Source organism: Carassius carassius, chromosome 24, assembly GCF_963082965.1.
Source record: "Carassius carassius chromosome 24, fCarCar2.1, whole genome shotgun sequence".
In the NCBI taxonomy this organism is placed as follows: Eukaryota; Metazoa; Chordata; class Actinopteri; order Cypriniformes; family Cyprinidae; genus Carassius; species Carassius carassius.
The window spans coordinates 9,303,198-9,325,310 of NC_081778.1; the positions used below are offsets into that span (position 1 = coordinate 9,303,198).

General features: G+C 37.4%; 1 protein-coding gene across 3 annotated transcripts in view; it reads left to right on the forward strand.

Moving 5' to 3' along the window:
* Positions 1-22,113, forward strand: part of LOC132102772 (triple functional domain protein-like) — a 217,056-nt gene that overhangs the window by 170,667 nt on the left and 24,276 nt on the right. For all 3 annotated transcript variants that reach the window (XR_009423289.1, XR_009423290.1, XM_059507405.1), the window contains exons 22-35: positions 1,433-1,555; positions 3,144-3,338; positions 3,492-3,607; positions 3,855-3,921; positions 4,930-5,039; positions 5,166-5,235; positions 6,070-6,159; positions 6,784-6,876; positions 8,032-8,143; positions 8,251-8,441; positions 8,560-8,661; positions 9,616-9,755; positions 9,955-10,054; positions 13,274-13,517. Coding sequence is in view for 1 of the 3 variants with exons in the window: in XM_059507405.1 (XP_059363388.1) it covers positions 1,433-1,555; positions 3,144-3,338; positions 3,492-3,607; positions 3,855-3,921; positions 4,930-5,039; positions 5,166-5,235; positions 6,070-6,159; positions 6,784-6,876; positions 8,032-8,143; positions 8,251-8,441; positions 8,560-8,661; positions 9,616-9,755; positions 9,955-10,054; positions 13,274-13,517 (1,753 nt within the window). In the remaining 2 variants the exon portion in view is untranslated. The remainder of the gene's footprint in view (positions 1-1,432; positions 1,556-3,143; positions 3,339-3,491; positions 3,608-3,854; positions 3,922-4,929; positions 5,040-5,165; positions 5,236-6,069; positions 6,160-6,783; positions 6,877-8,031; positions 8,144-8,250; positions 8,442-8,559; positions 8,662-9,615; positions 9,756-9,954; positions 10,055-13,273; positions 13,518-22,113) is intronic.

The window sequence follows — 22,113 nt, forward strand, 5'->3', positions numbered from 1 at the left end:
GATTAGGAGAATAATTTATTGGATATTTTTATATAATAACAGAATCAGTAGTAATAATAATAATAATGTTTATTAATTTTTATTTATTAAATGACCATTTATATAAATGACTGCAAAAGCACTCTCCATTTACAGTTTGAAATTTTTTAAAATGTACATTACAAAAAAGTTAGGACAAAACTGTCAGACAATGATTTTTTAGCATAACCTGTTTGACATATATTTAAATACACATTTGTATAAGCAAATATGGATACATACTGTACATACTAATGGAAATGTACTGTAATTTCAACAGATGTAAATCAGGCACACATCATTAATGATAGTGTTACATTTCCATCCTTTTAAAAATAATATGTTCTGACTCAGTGGAAAGCATGGTGCTACAAACACCAAGGTAACAGATTCTGTTCCCAACAATTTGAAATTCTGATAAATGTCACACAGTGTATACGAGTGTCATCTCAAAAGAAATTTCAAGAAAGAGGATAGAAGTATATAATTTCCTCACCTTCATCAAACATCAGTTTCACATACAGAATTTTGTTTTTCAAACCCTACTGTCTATTTGAGATGAAATTATTTTATGTCATAGACCTCAACAAGTATTTCTGGAGTCTTAACCGAACCAAAAAAAATGTGTACTGTATTTGTAGCTCTTACTAGCACTTCAGTTATATTTTTGCCCTATTATGGTGAAAAAGCATCTGCCTTAAAAAAAAGAAAAGAAAAAAAAGTTGTGTTTACAAAGTTGTGTAAATTGTGTCTGCTGCATAATTACAGTCTAGGGTTTCTGAAAAAGTCTGTGGTACTGGATGGAGTTTCTGTATTCATTCAGTGTTTAAACGTTTAGTAATTGAGAGAAAGTACTCTAGTCTGACCACACAGTGCTCTGCTGCAGTACTCACAGTCTTATGTCCTGATGTTCCCCAGGCCCTGTAATGAGGGTGGCCCACAAAGTTCCACTTTGACACACAGAAACATTTTGTCAGTGAAAATAAGTGGGAAACCGGCACAAAATGCAACCTGTTCTAAAAAAATCAGTTACTTTTAAACTGATATGAAAATGCTGATGGATTTCAAAATGATAGAGACAAAGCACTTTTAGAGATTATCACTCCCTCTTGTGGACACATGAGAGTATAACATATACAAATTTATTTCCACATGCTAGCTTTTTATATAACCTTGTCTGGACTTCCCTTTTACAGCTATTGTTAAAAAAAATAATTTATTATAACCTTATTCAATTTAACCTCAATTAAACATTGAATACATTGTTGTGTCCCTTTACTGCTTTTCTTTTGAGGCCATTTTCAAAAACTTTGCTCCCACAAGATTAGAAAAACAGCAACAAAAAAACATGCACATATTCACATTTCATCCTCTAAGTGTCTTATTTTGCTTGTCATTTTGTCTTTTTCTCTAGGCTTTGGAGTGGATCCATGATACAGGAGAGTTTTACCTATCCACACACACTTCCACAGGCTCCACTATACACCACACACAGGAACTGCTGAAAGAACATGAGGAATTCCAGATTACAGCCAGGGTATGTCTCAATTAAGGGACATTTTGCCTAGAAACTTAATCAGAACGGTTGTACATCAACATTTAGACCATGTTCTATTGTCTGTTTGTTCTCATCATTTACTCTTCCTTTTGTAGTTCCAAACCCAACTTTGTTTCATCATTGCAATTGAAAAGAAGAATGTCTAAATGTGTAGGGTGCTCTTTTACGTAGTAGAGAGTGATGCTGTCAAGCTCCAAAAATCACACAAAGGCACCATAGTAGTAGCCCTAATGACTTGTGTGCTATATTCCAAATATTTTGGATTTTGCTAACTTTGTAATATGCCAACAAAAAGGGTAACTAAAGGTAACTAAAATAATAATAATAATAAAAAATATGTTTTACTTGAAATGTAATAAACTTTAACTAAAAATAATATTTATATAATGTAAAATGTAAAAAAAACTTACATTTCTTTTATTTTCATTTAGAAGATATATTGAAAAAAGATTTCTAATACAAGTGATGTCAAACATATGGCAAAAGGTTGTTGTTTTTTGGATAATGACAGCTTTATGTCATGGGTACACAATGTGAAGTTGTGGCTTTGAGATCCTGTGTTGAGGAAACTATATCCTTTTCTCGTGGCCACAGGTTTAATGAAAGAACACACCAGTGTGACCATAGAAACCTAGGATTATCATAAATATACAGTGTTAATAAATAAACCTTTTGTTAATAAATTAATATGTTATACTGACAAAGGCATTAAGACATGGCTATATTATATTGTATTATTTTATTATATCAGATTAAATTAATGTACAGTACAGACCAAAAGTTTGGACAAACCTTCTCATTCAAAGAGTTTTCTTTATTTTCATGACTATGAAAATTGTAGATTCACACTGAAGGCATCAAAACTATGAATTAACACATGTGGAATTATATATGGAATTATATACATAAAAAAAAAGTGTGAAACAACTGAAAATATGTCATATTCTTGGTTCTTCAAAGTAGCCACCTTTTGCTTTGATTACTGCTTTGCACACTCTTGGCATTCTCTTGATGAGCTTCAAGAGGTAGTCACCTGAAATGGTCTTCCAACAGTCTTGAAGGAGTTCCCCGAGAGATGCTTAGCACTTGTTGGCCCTTTTGCCTTCTGTCTGCGGTCCAGCTCACCCCTAAACCATCTCGATTGGGTTCAGGTCCGGTGACTGTGGAGGCCAGGTCATCTGGCGCAGCACCCCATCACTCTCCTTCTTGGTCAAATAGCCCTTGATGCCTTCAGTGTGACTCTACAATTTTCATAGTCATGAAAATAAAGAAAACTCTTTGAATGAGAAGGTGTGTCCAAACTTTTGGTCTGTACTGTAGGTGTGTAAAAAGATGACTACAGTTTCATTTTGGATAAACCAAAGTGGCAAAAAAGTTCATCTAATGTTATTCTATGACTGTGATTGTCAGCATGTTGTTGGTTTATCAACTCACCAGCAAATCACAATACACCTCTCAGATTGTGTATACGTACACTTTGATATTTGCCTCTGTGGAAACAGTGCAGCTCTCTCTCTAACTCTAACTCTCTCTCTCTCTCTCTCTCTCTCTCTCTCTCTCTCTCCAGCAAACCAAAGAGCGGGTAAAGTTGCTGATCCAACTGGCTGATGGTTTTTGTGAGAAGGGCCACTCCCATGCAAGTGAGATTCAGAAATGGATCGCCTCGGTGGACAAACGCTACCGTGACTTTTCCCTCCGCATGGACAAGTACCGTTCCTGCCTTGAGAAAGCACTCGGCCTGTCCACTGACTCCAACAAAGCGGTGAGAGGGCTGTGAGAGTAGGTGTGTTGATGTGGCCTGCATGGCTGGAGTGTGGTTGAACAAAACGTTTGTTTTGCTGTAAGTCATTAACCATGTTAATTTATGAAAGAAAGGTGATTTCTAACCATTAAAACATTTCTTTTGGGGTTTCAGAGTAAAAATTTGCAGTTGGACATCATTCCAGCCAGTGCTCCTGGTGCAGAGATCAAGCTCAGAGATGCCAACCACGAACTCAATGAGGAAAAACGGAAATCGGCCCGTAGAAAAGAGTATGTCTTTTAAACCTTAAGCCAACAGCAGGAAGTGCTGAAAGGCTTAATACGTGATCTGATGAAATTCCAGCTTTAGTTACTTTGTGTTTAAAGGAAAACCCATAAATATGAATACTAAAGGAAACTTGTTTTAATTGTTGAGGTTTTTATACTAGATTGAAACCCCTCCTAGAGTTATTGTGATTTCAAACAAATGTTGACAATAGGTCTCTGGTGCATTGCCCCGTTACCTCTCTCTTTTCAGGTTTATAATGGCGGAGCTCATTCAGACTGAGAAGGCATATGTGAGAGACCTGCGGGAGTGTATGGATGTAAGTTCTTTTGTAATGGTTTGCTCTGTATGGACCAACATTAAGTGGGTGTGGTACACCAATGTCCACTTTGGACAGATCACAAAAGCGCTGTGCTATAAATGTATTCACTGCAGTACAGCCCAAGAACAATCCAGTTTATCCAGGAATAGCTGCTGTTTGATCTCATGAAAAGATTGAGTGTCATTAAAACACTGGCCATGTTAACATGCACCATTTTTGAATCTCCACATCTCCACAGCTATTGGAATATTCATGCACTTTGGAATACATATGTAATCATATTCCGAAAATAATACACGACTATCAGTGATTCATTTATTATGATGCATTTTCAGAATTTTGCATGGTAATTTAATCAGCTCATTTATTTTCATTCACGTCCTGGACAATAGCATGCAAGAACGCAAACTGTAGGTCATATCCAAGTGTGCTTTAATCTGTATATTGAATTATGTTTATTTTGTTTAATGTGTGTAAAAAAAAAAAAAAAGTAGTCATCAATAGTTTAGCTTGATTGTTCTATTGTAGCACCCAGAATTACTTTTGTTTTGATATACATTAATATTCGGTTTCAGTGCATGTTCTGAATTATATGGTTTATGACCCAGAATTCTGATTAATACTGGTTAATACCACAAGACTTTGTCAAACAGTCATTAAAAAAAAAAAAACTGTATAAACACATTCAAAATTTAAACTTTTTAATATCATGTTTTTGTTGTTTTCATAATCATCTTGATCAAAGTACAGTATATTTGATATAAAATTATTATAGGATGTTCTTCACTTCAGAAATACTTTCCACTGACATAATTGAAGATGCATTTGAAGAAAAATCGTATTAACCAATAAATTCAGAGTTAACACAATCCGACCACATCCAGATAGATAAAGTCCATATTTACTATTTCAGAACAATATAAACACTGAAATACAGGAGTTGTCTTTAAAAGTGTAATAGTATTAGTCTGTTATAACATTAAAGTGTGAGTGTGTGTGTTTCAGACATATCTGTGGGAGATGACCAGTGGTGTAGAGGAGATTCCCCCAGGGATTGTCAACAAAGAGCACATAATTTTCGGCAACATGCAAGACCTATTAGAGTTCCATCACAAGTCAGTGAACCTTATCTGAATTTGCGATTCTTATAATTCTGTATTTCTAACTTCCTTTACTTAACCATTTCCTTTACTAACTTCCAATTTCCTTACCATTAACATGCTTCTCTGTCCTTTTCTCAGTATTTTCCTTAAAGAACTGGAAAAATATGAACAACTTCCAGAGGATGTGGGTCACTGTTTCGTCACATGGGTGAGTATCAGTGTGCTAGAGATAATCTTATGAATAAGTACACTAGACTCATGTAACATTATACTGACATTAAATCAGATCATTAGAACAAATATCTGGGTTGCACTGTATTGACAGTACATACAATTACAGATTACATACTATAAGAGTAAAAGACTACATACACACATACTATTATTAAAAAGTACTATAAGGTTACTTTTTACACTTCAATGAGTTTAGTTTTAGGTTCAGGGTTAAGACCTTGTTATTATAGTAGATACTGTACAAGGTACATACATTAAGCTTGGAAATAAATGCTGTTCTTTGTACTTTCTATTCATCAAAGAATCCAAAAAAAAAAAAAAGGTTTACATAAAAGCGCATGATCTATTTCAACTGTGATGATAAAATGAAACATCATTCGAGCATCAAATCAGCATATTTGAATGATTTTTGAAGAATTGTGTGACACTGAAGAATGAAGTAAGGGCTGCTGAAAATTCACCTTTGCCATCAAAGTTAAAAAGAAAAAAAGCACATTTTACATTTAATAATAAAAGAAAAGTGTCATTTGTTGTTGTTTTAATTTTTTTTTATGTTTTTACTGTATCTTTTTTATTAAATAAGGTTCCTGTTAATAGAAAGCAAGGATTGAGTGCAGATTTAAACAAATACATCCATATTACACTATTTATGAAGCATTGCATAATTAGCATTTATTTAATATTTTCTAATAACAGTTTGTCATTCTAAAAGAGACACCAGTTATTAGAAGTAAAGACAGAGCATCTTCATGTTCAAAATTTAATATATATAATTATATATATATAATATATGTATATATATTTTTAGGCGGATAAGTTTCGGATGTATGTGAATTACTGTAAGAACAAGCCTGACTCCACCCAGTTGATTCTGGAACATGCGGGGACCTATTTTGATGTGAGTATTAAGCAAACTAATCATAAAATTCATATGATTTTGTTTAAGGACATACAATTCTGTGAAAGTATCACTTATACACTTTAATCAAGTAAGTTCCATTTATTTATTTCATATTATGTAACACTTTTTTTGACGTGTATTTGACATAGAATGTGACTGTTTATATGAATATGTATGTGACATTGTGTATTTGTCGTAGTATTAGTGTGTGTGTGTATTAATATATATGCATTGGAATACGTGTGTGTCTGTGTGAACGAGTGTGTATATGGCTGCATTGGTCGGTTAATCAGTTCTGTTCTTGAGCTGGTAAGTGGATGTCTTAGAGAGAGGGCATTTCCTGTGTTTCTGGGGGTGGGTGGGGGACCAGTGATGCCTCACTATTAAACTGCCAGGCAATCAGAACAGATGGACTCTTCTTTCAGGACTGAGCACTGATGAATGACTGTAGCCTTGAGATATGTTTTTTGCAAAATTGCTATCAAGGAGCTACTTAGAATTAAAAAGCTAAAGATAAATATTTACTTATTGTTTTCCAGAATGTGTTTAAGGTGTTTGTGTGAAAGAAGGTTCATTTTTTTTTTTCCTCAGTAAAACTTAAGTGTGCTTGAATGTGTACAGGAAATCCAGCAGAGACACAGGCTGGCTAATTCCATATCATCATACCTTATTAAACCAGTTCAAAGGATCACCAAGTATCAGCTTCTGTTGAAGGTACTCAGCTGTGTACTATTATGCATTAAATAAACTCAGCACAGTTCAGATTGTTAACTATAAAGATTCTACAAAAAAAGCAATAATCCTATTTTTAGCACAGACTCAAAAGACCATGTGCAAACTAAATACAAACCCATCAAACATTCAGAACAGTTCCATCATAAACCCATCACTGAGCCAACATAAACTCTAACTGTAACCTTTCTTAAAGCCAGCAAATACTAAATACAGGTCCATCCCAATATTAGCACAGACCTACTAAAAGCCTGCACTGAACCAGCAAAAACCCATCACAAATCTAAGTACAGACTAAACACAGACCTACCACAAGCCAGTAGTAAAACAATAGTCTAAATATACTCAGAAACAACACAGATACATCATAAACCAAGCACAGATGAAACACAAATCTAGCACAGACCAAAAATAAATCCATCACAAACCCCAAACAGACTAAACACAGACGCAGCACAGATTAAAAGCAGAACCATAACAAACCCAGCACTGACCAAATACAGAGCCATAACAAACCCAGCATAGATTTAACATTAAACCATCACTAACTCAGCACTGACCAACCCCATAACCATAACCAACCTAGCACAGACTTAACATAAAACCATCACTAACCTAGCACAGACTAAACACAGAACCATAACAAACCCAGAACAGATTTAACATGAAACCATCACTAACCCAGCACTGACCAACCCCAGAACCATAACAAACCTAGCACAGACTTAACATAAAACCATCACTAACCTAGCACAGACTAAACACAGAATCATAACAAACCCAGCTCAGACTTAACATAAAACCACCACTAACCCATTACAGAACCATAACAAAGCCAGCACAGACTGAACATAGAACCATAACAAGCCCAGCACAGACTTTACATAAAGCCATCACTAACCCAGCACTGACTAAACATAGAAATATCACAAACCCAAGACAGACTAAACATTAAAATACCATAAACCTATCACAGACTCAACACAGAACCATCACAGAGTCAGCTAAGACCAAACACAGAACAACAGCAGTCAGAAATGCAGCACAGACCCAACAACAATCCAAACTAGACTAAACACAGACCTTACCCAAATCAAAATGTGGGTCCAAAAGTGCAATTGTTATGTTTGTTTGTAGGAACTATTGACGTGTTGTGAGGAGGGTAAAGGAGAAATTAAAGATGGCCTGGAGGTCATGCTTAGTGTGCCCAAAAAAGCTAATGATGCTATGCACCTCAGTATGCTGGAGGGTGAGTAACACAGCTTACTAAACCAAACCCAATGATTCTTCTTTAATCTTGTATCATCGTCTTTCCTTTTTGCTTTCTCTCTCACGCTCTGCTTCATGTTCTCTCAGGTTTTGATGAGAAGATTGAGTCTCAGGGTGAGTTGATTCTACAGGAGTCATTCCAGGTTTGGGATCCAAAGACTCTGATTCGTAAGGGCAGAGAGCGGCACCTCTTCCTCTTTGAGATGTCTCTTATCTTCAGCAAGGACATAAAAGACTCCAACGGCGGGAGCAAGTACCTCTACAAGAGCAAGCTCATGGTATGGGTTTTCACTTGTTTAGCTGTTTAAATAAATTATCGGGTCATGGATGGCCATACTTTATAATAGACTGAATTATTTCATTCTTGATCTATGTTTTTTTTTTTACTCTGCCTAGACCTCACAACTAGGAGTTACTGAACATGTGGAAGGAGATCCATGTAAATTTGCACTCTGGCTTGGACGGACACCTACCTCAGACAACAAAATAGTCCTGAAGGTATGGATTCAAGTTCCAAATTGATACTTCATCCAGGGTTTTGTTTCATTACAGCTGCCACTTATTTTTGGCTTCTAATAAATGTTTATTTGCTATCAAGCTTATTTTCCTATCCAAACATTGCTATCTGGCTCCGCATACAAGCATGTTGCATTACTGAAAACTTGCCCCGATCTCAAATCAGATGGATCTTTCCATTATGTCTTTGTTATAAAATAAAAGAATCAATAATCTGAAGATCCTTGAAATAGACCACATGAGTGGATGTTTTCAGGTTTAGAATTTTCAAGTACTGTGGCTTTGGCTTGAGACACTCCTTTGTATAAATAATTTGGTAAGACTTGTAAGCATTTTAAATAACAACTTATGTAATTACGTGTCTCTGAATGGTTGCCATTCATCTCTGAAGACATAAATGAATCATGTAATGAATCTTATGTCATTCCATGTGTTCTCACATGTGTATAGACAGACACGTGGATGCAAAATGGATGCTCTCATGTTTGCAATTTTAGCCTGGCTTACGGTTATTAAACATTGTTTCCACCTATTTTACTTCTGTAATCTGATGTATCCCCAAGTGAAAAGTAGGATGGGAATTGATTTTATCCTTTGAGAATTGATTGAATCATTGATTGAGTTTTTTTGACAGGTGGTTGGAGGCTAGGGTCCTTAAAGGAAAGCACATTAAGAAGCAGGGAAATTTATTATATTTTGATAAAAGATTAGAAAAACTTTTTATTTGTATTTTTAATTTTTTTTTTGGAAGAATGTGCATTATAAGACATGGAACACATTAAGTAGGTAAACAGTGTTTGACTTAATTTGAACTCTGATTGCATGTTATCATTATTTTTGCAACATATTTGTAGGCTTTGATAATTCTAATTGATATATATGTCTGATGTGTAAATTGAGGTTCATTAATGTATTGCTGGTTAAATGCACCTCCAGGCTTCATGTATTGAAAACAAACAGGATTGGATTAAACATGTACGTGAAGTTATCCAGGAGCGTACCATCCATTTACGGGGGGCACTCAAAGAGCCAATCCACATTCCCAAAGCCACAGCAACCAAACACAAGGGCAAACGGTACATCAACAACTCATACATAAGCATCAATCCAACTCAATAAGCATGTTTGGATCTCTGGATCTCAGAATATGTTAACATAGAAGAAACAAGTTTTATGCATATCAGTATCTTGTCTTTGACATCGACTGTCTAACCAGGGTGGCTTTTCCTTGGTCAGTTTGTTCTTTTGAATGATATATATTATATTGAATAACAGAGATGGAGAGGACCTAGACAGTCAGGGTGATGCAAGCAGTCAGCCAGACACCATCTCCATCGCCTCCCGCACCTCCCAGAACACACTGGATAGCGACAAGGTGAGTGTAAAAATCTGTCGACCTTAGTCTAAAAGTGCCATGCTACACCGGTGTTCAGTTCTGGTGTTTTGGTGACATGTTTAAACTTGCAGCATTTTTAGACAACGAAAATTGTTTAATGTCTGCTCTACTGTATGTATGTGCAAGGACGAATGTGATTAACCTGCTCACTGTGTTCCTGTGGCTCAGTGTTAGAGCATTGCATGAGCAGCGCAAAAGGTTGTGGGTTTGATTTCCAGGGAACTCACATACTGGTTAAAAAAAATAAATGCATAGCCTGAATGCACTGTAAGTAGCTTTGGATAAAAGTGTCTGCTAAGTAGGGCTGTCACGATAACAATTGTCCAAGAAAACAGTGATAAACGATAATATTGTCGTTTTAAGACCAGTTTCAACTAATATAATGATAATGGCATAATAATGCAGGTAAACCTTTTCAAGGATCAATAAACTTTTATTTTATTTTATGGCAGATTCAGAGCAAGAAATACCAACATGTTGACTTTGTGTGGCTTAAAATTAGTTAATTTTGTATGTTATATTGTGTTTATATGCCAGTAAGGGATTCTCATATTGACCGTTTAACCTTCAACCAAAAGTAAACATTTTGACTGATATCATATTTTGATATATGTTCACATATCACGTCTTTTTTTGTGCTCAAGTTCGTTATTTCGAATGCGCTATGCGCGCTCATAATGGAAGTGAAGCACTCGCAACACGCTCGTTTTTTCCAGGCCCGTCTGCACCGCATCGAGTTAAAAACAACAGCTTTTCAGAATGACTCAAGCGCACCAGGTCATGTGAAAAGAACCAACTCAATCAGCTTCCTTCGGGGTGAAAGAGTTTTTTACTTTTCTTTGAAAATTAATCTTGTAGCAGAGTTACAGCAAGGGTTTTTCGGTGGTGGAAATCCATTGCTGAAATTGAAATTGTTGTAACGGATATCGCAGCTGAGCTGTAAATACTCATGTCATATGGATTTCTGTTACAATGTATTTTGAGGCATAAGCATTTTGTTTGTGTGCACTTTCAATGGGTAGACAAAAATTGCGAGAGAATATTAAAATGTCTTTATTCGTGTTCTCAAGATGAAAGGAAATCTTGAATTTGGAACCACATGAGGGTGAGTAAATGATTAAAAATTAATAGCATTTATTGTGGCAAGGATTACTCATCAGTGGTGAGGTGATAATGAGGGGACTATTATTTTTGTCAAGTTGTTTTTCAAGTGACAATTATTTATACTACGCTTTATTCAATACAGACAGTGTGATCATTGGTAATGTTGTAAAATGTATAAACTATAAAACAACTCCAATTTCAGCTGTTAATCAACTCTACAGAAGACAATAATGCCTTTATTCAGTTCAATTTATTTAAAATCTGTATAGTTCAACAGTGTCAATGTTGTTCATCAATTATGAAGTTCAGTTCAGCTTTAAGCAGCGAGGCAATTACTTACATCTTACTTTCATATAAATTAGTGTAATTTATATGCTAAATTAATCAAACATAAAAAAATGAAATTCTTCAGTGCAAATAAAGTAATAAAAATGTTTATAATCTCTCATTTACACTGTCTACACTGGACTCGAGCGGTGTGGCGCAGTGCGGCATGACAAAATACTATAGAACTAATTATAATCAGTGATGCTGTCTACACTGGATGCGGCGCGGTGTGACAAATCCCAGACAGAAATCTGCTGCTGCATTTTATTTATGACATATTGACACAAATTACAAATGATTTTCAACAGTCGCTTTGTTGCATCTAGTGTAGACAGACTAAGTTAACTGTCGCATCCGATGTAGACACAGAGTTAGATGATTTAGGGTTTATATTAGAAGTTTTGGTAACACTTTCTATGAAGCCCAAATTTGAATAGAAGTCATTATAATGAATGCATTATGTGTTTTTAAAAAAAAAACACACAAAAGAAAACATGATATGTTCAATCATCTCATGAGTAATCATTATAACAGTTTTAATGAATTATAATATTTACTTATTTGTGGTTATAGCTTTTAAGATTTTGATGATTTATAATACACAATGAACACAATGCATCCACTTAACTTACAATAGATTATATTTCCCATATCTTTAATGTATTATTAGTCTCATATCTTGCCATTGTTAACTTACTTTACTTAAAGCAGACAAAGACCATTTTAGGAAACAGAACATTTCTCTTTATTAATGAATCATCCATCCAAGAAATTTGTGCACAGTAGTGTCCAATAGTTCCGACATTCCATTAACCTGATTACCAACAGACTTAATGAAGGCTCCTCATTGGGGAACATTTGTTGCTTCGGTTGCTTTGGATTTAGCACCACAGATGATTGTCTTCCCACTCACAGTCAGAGCTCTCCTCTCACATGCCTTCACACATGTGTGTGTTTTTGTCACCGATATGTATTGCAAACCTCTTACAGCAGCACACATTACTCAGTGATACTCTCTGATCCAAACACACTTGGACACACCATCTTTATCTTTCTGCCTTCACTTCCATGTCAGTCTCTTCCCTGTCTTGTTGTGACATACACAAACACGTAAAGACTATCTCGCTCTCATTAAATTCACTCATGTACCCTGACGACCCCTAACAAAGACTCACTGGTTTTATCCTAATGCACACAGAGCCCTCTCAGTTCACGGTGAGGTGAAAAGGTAAAGCTCTCAGAAGCAGACAAGTCCCTGCATGCCACTTCTAATGAGCATCACTTTGCCTCTTGCTCCTTTAAATCTTGTGTCCATCTCAGCCTCCTCTCCCTTCCTCCTGCCAGGCGTCACTCCTTCAGACTGATTCCATCTCTGTGGCAATGCGAGGATGTGTCACCAGCCTTCATCCACCTTCCACTTTACCTCACTGGAGTTTGCTTAAGCGTGAACTGTAGAGGAAAGCAATGTTATTCAGCCCTCTCTCTTCCAGATTGAAGGATATAGCATTGTTGGAAAGGATTTTTTTGTTGTTGTTTTTTTGTTTGTTTTTTTACCCAGACCATGTGATGTTTACTGAGTAAGAAACTATAAATGTAGAAACATGGCGTGTAAAGATTCGGGGTCAGTGACTCACCTTTTGAGCTCATTGGCAATGCCACATTACCAGTGGGTACGTTCGTTCTGACTTTAGACTTTTTGTTTTTTTTTATTATCTTTTTCTCAGATATTTTTGAATTTTAATGTGACTTGTATGCCTTCCTCCACAGTTGTCTGGTGGTTCAGAGTTGACGGTGGTCATCTACGACTTCATGGCTAGCAATGGATCGGAGTTGACTGTACGCAGAGGTCAGACGGTGGAGTTGCTAGAACGGCCCCAGGACAAGCCCGAATGGTGTCTGGTTCGCACCACTGACCATTCACCTGCCCAGGAGGGTCTGGTTCCCAGCTCTATGCTTTGCATCACCCATTCCCGAAGTAGTATGGAGATGGAGGGCATTTTCAACAATAAAGGTAAGATGGAGAGTTTATTGTTTCCTTCAGATTGGGCTGGTTTAGATTTGTTTGGACTGAATATACTTAAAAGTTTAGGTTTCTTGAATGTTTATGCTGGTACTTTTTAGATACAGGGTCAGATCAAGATGGGTACAGTTTTTAGAATGGTGTTTATTTAGGTTTACAGTTCACAGAGGCTGCAAAACTTTGTGTATTTGTTAATGTGTTGAGTTTGTGAGCTCCTTAAAATTTGGAATAGTGTTTGATGTTCCTCTCCATTCATGGGAGGAGTTTCTGTGTACCGTAAATGCTTGAGGGAATACTCAAAGACACGCCTACACATTTATCTGGGATATCCAGCTGGTCCTTTGTGTAAGAGTTGTTCACCTTTGTCTTGATAAGGATTTCAGCTTTTTAATGAATCTGTTTTTGTAGCATTTTAAAAAACTAATTCACTTGATTTCTTTTTAATTAGATTAATTCTAAAAAATATATTATGGATACAGATTTCTAGCTGTGTGCGAGCCTAAACATGAAATACATTAAACAAAATTAAATTGGATTATCCTAATGTGGTTGCCAGATATGGTGTGTTTTCCTTCAGGAGGGATGGATCAAAGCTGTGTACAGGTGTGTGTGTCCGCTCTTGACTCACCCTAAACCCAAATAAAATTGTAATTGCAGTCTAGCTTTGCTCTTTCTTGTTAGGGTTGAGGTGTGTTGAGCATGCAGTAACCATGGTGATGGGCTGTGTCAGGTGATGAACAGGGTTACCAGGCTGCAGGGGATTTCCCTGCTAATACCATATCAATGTACACACGACAATTAATGTGATTTTGGTCATGTGATTCAAATCAGCCATTCTGTAAACAATAATACACATACTACCAAAAGTTTGGGGTTAGCAATAAATTTGTACTTTTATTTAGCAAGGACACATGAATGTGATCAAAAGTGACAGCAAAGACATTTAAATTTACAGTTAAAATAAATGCTGTTCTTGTGAACTTCCTATTCGTGATACAATCATTATTATATTAAAACAGTAAAAAAAAACTAAGAGGGTCACCAGGCAAAGAATTTTGAGGACACCTACACAAGGATGACTAGGCAGCATCTGAGGGAAGATCATTAGTGTGTGCAGGGTGTGGTGTTCAGTTTAAGGAATTTTGGGAAGTTTCTGAAACTTATTTTTAACTCATGATGTAGTTAGAAAATGTTAGAAAATATTGTCCCAAAAGGTATCTACTGTATCAGTTTGTCTGTCTATTAAGAAGATAATCAGTGAAAAGCTTGTAAAGAAATATAACAGTCATATTGAAACTGATGATGTCCAATGCATTTAATTTCTATCTTTTTGCAACTAAGTTAAATGACACACACCTGTCAATTATGTCTTTACAAGTAGACAAGCACCTTTCCTTTGACAGAGGTGATGGGAAATGTCAAACAGCTGGTTCTCTTACAGCAAGGACAATCTGTATTTATAAAATGTGAAATAGGAACCATCATAACTCATGATAGCCAGTGTATTCAACCTCTTCCACTTGCTGCCCAGACTATTTTGTTAGCTGAAATGTTCAAGATATACAAGTGCATCACAATAAATTAGAATGTTGTGGAAAAGTTTATTTATTTCAGTAATTAAATTCAAATTGTGAAATTTGTGTATTAAATAAATTCAGTGCTCACAGACTGAGGTAGTTTAAGTCTTTGGTTATTTTAATTGTGATAATTTTGGCTCACATTTAACAAAAACCCACCAAATCAATCTCAACATATTAGAATATGGTGACATGTCAATCAGCTAATCAACTTAAAACACCTGCAAAGGTTTCCTGGGCCTTCAAAATGGTCTCTCAGTTTGGTTCACTAGGCTACACAATCATGGGGAAAAGAAGACAATCATTGACACCCTTCACAAGGAGGGTAAGCCACAAACGTTCATTGCCAAAGAAGCTGGCTTTTCACAAAGTGCTGTATCCAGGCATGTTAACAGAAAGTGTGGAAGAAAAAGATGCACAACTAACCAAGACAACCACAGCCTTATAAGGATTGTCAAGCAAAATCGATTCAAGAATTTTAGTGAACTTTACAAGGAATGGACTGAGGCTGGGGTCAAGGCATACAGATGTGTCAAGGAATTTGAATTTACAGTTGTCATATTCCTTTTGTCAAGCCACACCTGGACCACAGACATGTCAGAGGCGTCTTACCTGGGCTAAGGGGAAGAACTGGACTGTTGGCCAGTGGTCCAAAGTCCTCTTTTCAGATGAGAGGAAGTTTTATATTTCATTTGGAAATCCAGGTCCTAGAGTCTGGAGGAAGGGTGGAGAAGCTCATAACCCAAGTTGCTTGAAGTCCAGTGTTAAGTTTCCACAGTGTGTAATGATTTGGGGTGCAATGTCATCTGCTGGTGTTGGTCCATTGTGTTTTTTGAAAACCAAAGTCACTGCACCCATTTACCAGTAACTTATGGAGCACTTCATGCTTCCTTCTGCTGACTTTTTGAAGATACTGATTTCTTTTTCTAGCAGGATTTGGCACCTGCCCACACTGCCAAAAGCACCAAAAGTTGGTTAAATGACCATATTGTTGGTGTCTTTGACAGCAAACTCGCCATACCTGAAGATTCTCTATGGGGTATTGTCAAGAAGAAAATGAGAATGGCAAAGAAACCTGGGCCTCCATACCACCTCAGTAGTGCCACAAACCGATTACCTCCATGCCACACCGAATTGAGGCAGTAATTAAAGCAAAAGGAGCCCCTACCAAGTATTGAGTACTGTACATGTACAGTAAATGAACATACATTCCAGAAGGCCAACAATTCACTAAAAAGTTTTTTTTAATTGGTCTTATGAAGTTTTATAATTTGTTGAGATCGTGAATTGGTGGGTTTTTGTTAAATGTTAGCCAAAATCATCACAATTAAAAGAACCAAAGACTTAAACTACATCAGTCTGTGTGCATTTAATTTATTTAATAAAACAAATTTCACAATTTGAGTTGAATTACTGAAATAAATGAACTTTTCCATGACATTCTAATTTACTGAGATGCACCTGTATTTAAGGCAGCTGGTGTGTTGCAACGTGGTCCAGAGGGGCTGAAAAAAAAAATCAACTTTTACCATGAGACCAGAGCAAAATCTTTAGCAGAATGTTGATTAGTTCTGGCATAAACAGTTGCAGATCTGCGTGTGTGTGTGTGTGCGTGTGTGTGTGTGTGTGTGTGTGTGTGTGTGTGTGTGTGTGTGTGTGTGTGTGTGTGTGTAGCAAAGGAAGCAGTGTGACGTCCCTGAGTCTCCTGATCCCATTGGTCCTGGACGTGGGAGTTCCTGATTGGTCTTCCTCATCCTAATTGATAATCAGTTGTGTATAAAAGAGTGTTGTGTCTTGTTTAGAGGGGGCACTCCATGGGGATACTCTCCTCATGAGTGGCTCATTGTGTTTTGCTTACACATGTTGTCAATATTTTGTTTTCCCTTAACCCTAGACTTTTGTTTATTATTGTTATTATTGTTACTGTTTGTTATATGTTTAACTCAATAAATCTTATTTTTGAATGAACATTTCCGTTTGATCTCTCTTTTGTGTTATGGCTTGAGCTGGTCGTAACATAAAATTGGGCGCTCGTCCGGGATTGCTGCATGTGTAAGTAAATACATTAATGTCCTTAGTGTGTTTACCTTTTTGGAATGAGTAGACTTCATGTATTTAGTGTTCTCAGCTGGGTTAAAATCTAAAATTTGACTGGCCACAGACCAGCTACTGTTAAGCTGCCAAAGACGCTTAAACAGGGAGATCTTTGTAGCCATCCACCCCGGTGCAGTCTGTAAGAGAGGCAGCCATTTGTGTAGGTGATACAGAGGCAGTAATTTGTATAGTTTGCTTGATTTTCTTGCTTTGACCTGATATTGGCCAAGCCTACCAGCCGTACTGTACACTTTAAAACTGTCATTTATGGCCAGTGGCGGACTGGGACAGTAAATCAGGCCGGGAATTTGACTCCACCCCAGGCCACCTCTGTTGCTGCAGTCACCACCACCCAATTCATGTGTCCACCAGACTGCTAAATTATTTGGGTCTTTCAGTTGTTTGAATTGGGTGATACTACAATTTATCAAAATCCTTAGACTGTGGACGGGCAAAATAATCAAATGGACTATCAAAGCGTTTACTGTCTCTATCATCTTTCCCTGAATCCCCCTCTCTCTCACTCTGCACATCAAGTTTCTCTGCAATATGAAATAAGCACTTTCAATAATCTATATTAATTATGCAGCCATCAATTGTGTGTCCCCATGACCACAGTCCTACTACTGATGATCTTATAAATCATAAAAGTACATATTTTCTAAGAGTTTAGCCAGCATGTTTAGTTTTGCTTATAGCATAAACTTTACCTGAAGGTTCCTGCTCTGACTCAAAAGGTCTAGCATTAGTTTTTAGTTACAGAAATTGAATAAAGTAATCAAAGGTAAACAGTGAAACAGGGAAATTGCTGTTCGATTAATATAAAGACTGTCACTTTAAAAGAACGCACTGATCCAGTGTTCGTACTCGTATTGAACAAGAGTGAATGGTTTGTCCACAGAATTTTTTTGTTTGTTTGTTTTTTCTCATCGCTGTTGTTGTAGTGTCTGGGAACCCAAAATGCTAATCCATCAACAGAAACATACATTAGCTGAACCCTGTTTGTTTTAAGTGTTATTTATAGTAAACTATATTACAGATACGTTGTCAGATTTAAGCTGAACAGCGGTCCCAGCGCGTGTCGAGTCGAATGTGGAGAACCGAACGGTTCAGTAGTAAATATATTGCAAATGTAATTCTGACCGACCTGCTCCCTTACTGGCAAGCATGGCTGGGATTTTGCAGCAATTTGCTGCGTACGTTTCCTCTCTGCTCCTCCTTTGCGTTTAGGCTACGTTCCATTTTTTGGACGGATATAGCCAATTAGGCAGTGCTTTGCTGATGTTTGGTCATGTGGTGGTGTCATTTTCACTCCGCAATCGCCTGATTCGTGAATTCATAAGTCCGTCAATTAATTAGCAGTTGCATTACAGCCTATTGCACGTCAGCCTGATCGACTGCACAGCGGCAACCGGCAGTCCAGAATGACCGTCAGGCCACCGGGAAATGTCCCGGTGCTCCCGATGGCCAGTCGGTTTATGGCTGAGATGTATTATTACTGTTCCCAGTGAAAAATGCTAAAAACGTTCGAACAGGTCAAAGCTTGATTGATGTTGTTTTGCTGAATGCCATCATCAACATAGTATTTCTGTAATCTTCACATACAATATTTTTTTTTTTTTTTGAGATTTTAATGATCTAATTGGGTGAATCTCACATTGACAACCTGTCAAATCTCATGTCATATTGTCCCCAAGATCATGTCAAACCCACGGTCTTGGAAAACCACAGGGAATTAAAAAAATTTTGATTTCCCGGGAAAGTCATTATAAATAAATAAATAAATAAAACTTAAAGTGACAATGAAAACTATACAATCAAAGACAACTCCTTCAATACATTAATCAAAAAGAGTGGAGAATTTTGTATGGACTAATATACTGTAAAATGTTATGTAATGAGAATCTGGTCTAAAATGTGTGGACAAGATGAAATACAAAATGCCATGAAAAAAAGAATGGTCATAACAATAGGTTTACTTCTCTAAATGCAAAATATATGCAATATAACCTGCTTATAGTCTTTGTGATTTTTGTGAATTAAAAAACTAGTAAATAATCTGAAACTGTCTAATTGTGAGAAGTCTTGTAACTGTCTCTTTCAGAATGACATCTTTTATATTAAAAAATTGTAGGTTCACCTCTTTCCTCCTTTTGAATCTTCTCATCCGGCTTTCCCTTCCCCCCTCTCTCTCTCTCTCTCTCTCTCTCTCTCTCTCATTCAGAGCATAACTTAGTCACAGCTGTGCATGAAACAGCAAACCTCCCTCTCTTTCTCTCCCTCCCTTTCTTTCATAGTCCATCACTCTCCTCTCAGCATTGTGTAGTAAAATCCTTTTGGTTTAGAGGAGTTAGTGTAGTTTGCTTCCTCCGTTCGGATCACTTCTTGGTATGGCACATGGAATACACTCATTTTGATCAGTCAAGCCAATTTGTCACATGGGTTCAGCTTCAGGACGCTCAGAGAACTGCAAGTACTGGCTGCTGGATTTGGGTACGTGCCTCACAGGACACTGTGAGGACTGAATACAATAGTCATACTCAGCTTAATGTGGTTTGTTTATTTAAGAAGTTTCAATGTATTTAGGAAGTTAAGAGTAGGTTATGTTGGTATACAGATATATAATACAGTGTTCCTGTAGCTCAATTGGTATAGCATTGCACTCTCAAGCGCAAGGTTGGGGGTTCGATTCCCCGGGAACACATGATAGGTAAAAAAGGAATAGTCTGAATTCACTGTAAGTCGCTTTGGATAAAAGCGTCTGCTAAATGCATAAATTTAATTTAATTTAATTTAATTTTAAATAATATGCAGGGTTTATATTAAGATTCATATTAAGTGATTCAATTCAATTCAATTCAAGTTTATTTGTATAGCACTTTTTACAATACAAATCATTACAAAGCCACTTTACAGAAAATATGTTTCTACAATATTTAGTAGTAGCTTATAAGTGGTGACTGTCAGTTTGTGCGCATATGACAGGATTTTTCAGACAAATTAATACAAGACGAAGTCAGCCAGATGATGAACATTATTAACAGCAATTATTTTTATGATGCATTCACACGTGTAGCAATATTTGTTAGTTCTGTTTGTTGATTCAGGGTTAGCATCATCTTTGGTCCCCTGAGGTGTCAGCATAATCTCTTCTCAGGTGTTCTGGATCCAGACTGGAGCTTGTGTAAATCCTAGTTCGAGGCAAAACATAGAAACAATAGAGACATCATTAGCGTAGCTGCTGTTCCAACAAAGTAAAATGAATTAGTTTAACCCAAGCTAAAGAATAAGAATGTGCATTTGATCAGATACAACTGCAGTCACATTTTTAGAGATACATTATTCATCATTAAGTGATTTTAAGGCACTTATACAGAGACTACATAAAGAAGTAGTATTCTGCTTATTGATTGATTAACTTTCATGGCTCATGGCATCTAATAATAGTAAAGCTTGGTCATAGAATTTTGATTAATTAAATTATGTATTTATTTCTGTCTATTTGGTGTTTAACACTGTTAAGTATACACATGTTCAGATGCTAATAACATTAATTTCTTTCATATTAATTGAGTTACCACACTTTGACTTTAGTAAATTTTCCACAGGTCTTGATTTTGATGTTACGTCAGCATTTAAAAGTTGCCACTGTCTGCTTTTTAGATTTGCGGAGCCAAAGTGAATCTTTTTCTAAATCAAAATTAATTTTAATATTGAGGGCCATAAATTCAGAAATGTCAGGGAGAACTTTTCTTAATTAATAATGAAGAAAAAACATTCTTATTAAAACTATTTTAAAGAACACATTAGTAAGTAGTTTATCATGTTCAATTAAATTAAATAACTATATATATATATATATATATATATATATATATATATATATATATACTGTATATATACTGTACATATACTGAAAGTCCATATATATAACAGATCGCCCCCTCCCAGAACGGTGCGTCCTTGCACCGCAAGAGGAATACCAGCGGAGGGAGGGTGGGGGTTCTGGAGGCGGACGTGGGGCAGGCAAGGGGCAGGCAATGGAGAAGACCCAGGATGGAGTAGGGGGGAGGAGCCCGGAGCAGGAAGAGCCAGATGGTGCTCCAGAGACCAGTCAGGATGATGACCCACGGGGGAGTCGAAGGCGGAAGGAGCCATGGTGGAGGAGGAGCCGACGAAACCAGGGGGCCGACAGACAGAGACTGCGCCGGTGGGTGAGGAGCCCATGATGGAGCAGAGCAGCCACAGAGCCAGGGTGACGCCGAGGGTCCGGAGGTCCAAGGCAGCGCTGAAGGCACCAGCGACTGAGGCGGAGGCAGGGCTCCGTAAGCCCATTGCGAAGTCGGAATGACGGAGGTGGAGCCGGAGGGAAGGAGGAGCCTGACAGTGCCGGAGGGATGGAATGCGAGGAGAAGACATAGGAGCGGAGTCCCGAGGCGGCGGATGGTCGACAACTGACCAAGGTGGAGCCAGAGGGAAGAGGGAGCCCAGTGGAGCAGTTTGGATGACGGGCCACGGTGAAGACGAGGGAGCAGGGTGCCAATGCGGAGCCGCAGGGTCGAAGGACCGAGGTGGAGTCCAGGGCTCGGAGTCTGGAGGCAGAGACAGGGAATCCACACACCAAGGCGGAGCTGGAGACTGGAAGTCCCGCGGCGAACCATCGCGCCCAGATGGCACTGACTGAGGGTGAGCTGCGGGACTGACTGGCACCAACGGAGATATGAGGTCGAGGAACTGGCTGGTCTAGGAGGAGATGAGAGAGGGAGGTCGGGAGGAAACAGAGGAGGAACAGGGCTGGCTAGAGCCAGCAGAGAAACAGGAGATTCAGGGCTGGATTGAACCAGCGGAAGTGGAGCAGAGGAACAGACTGGTCTAGGAGGAGGCGGGAGAGGGATGCTGGGAGGGAATACAGAAGG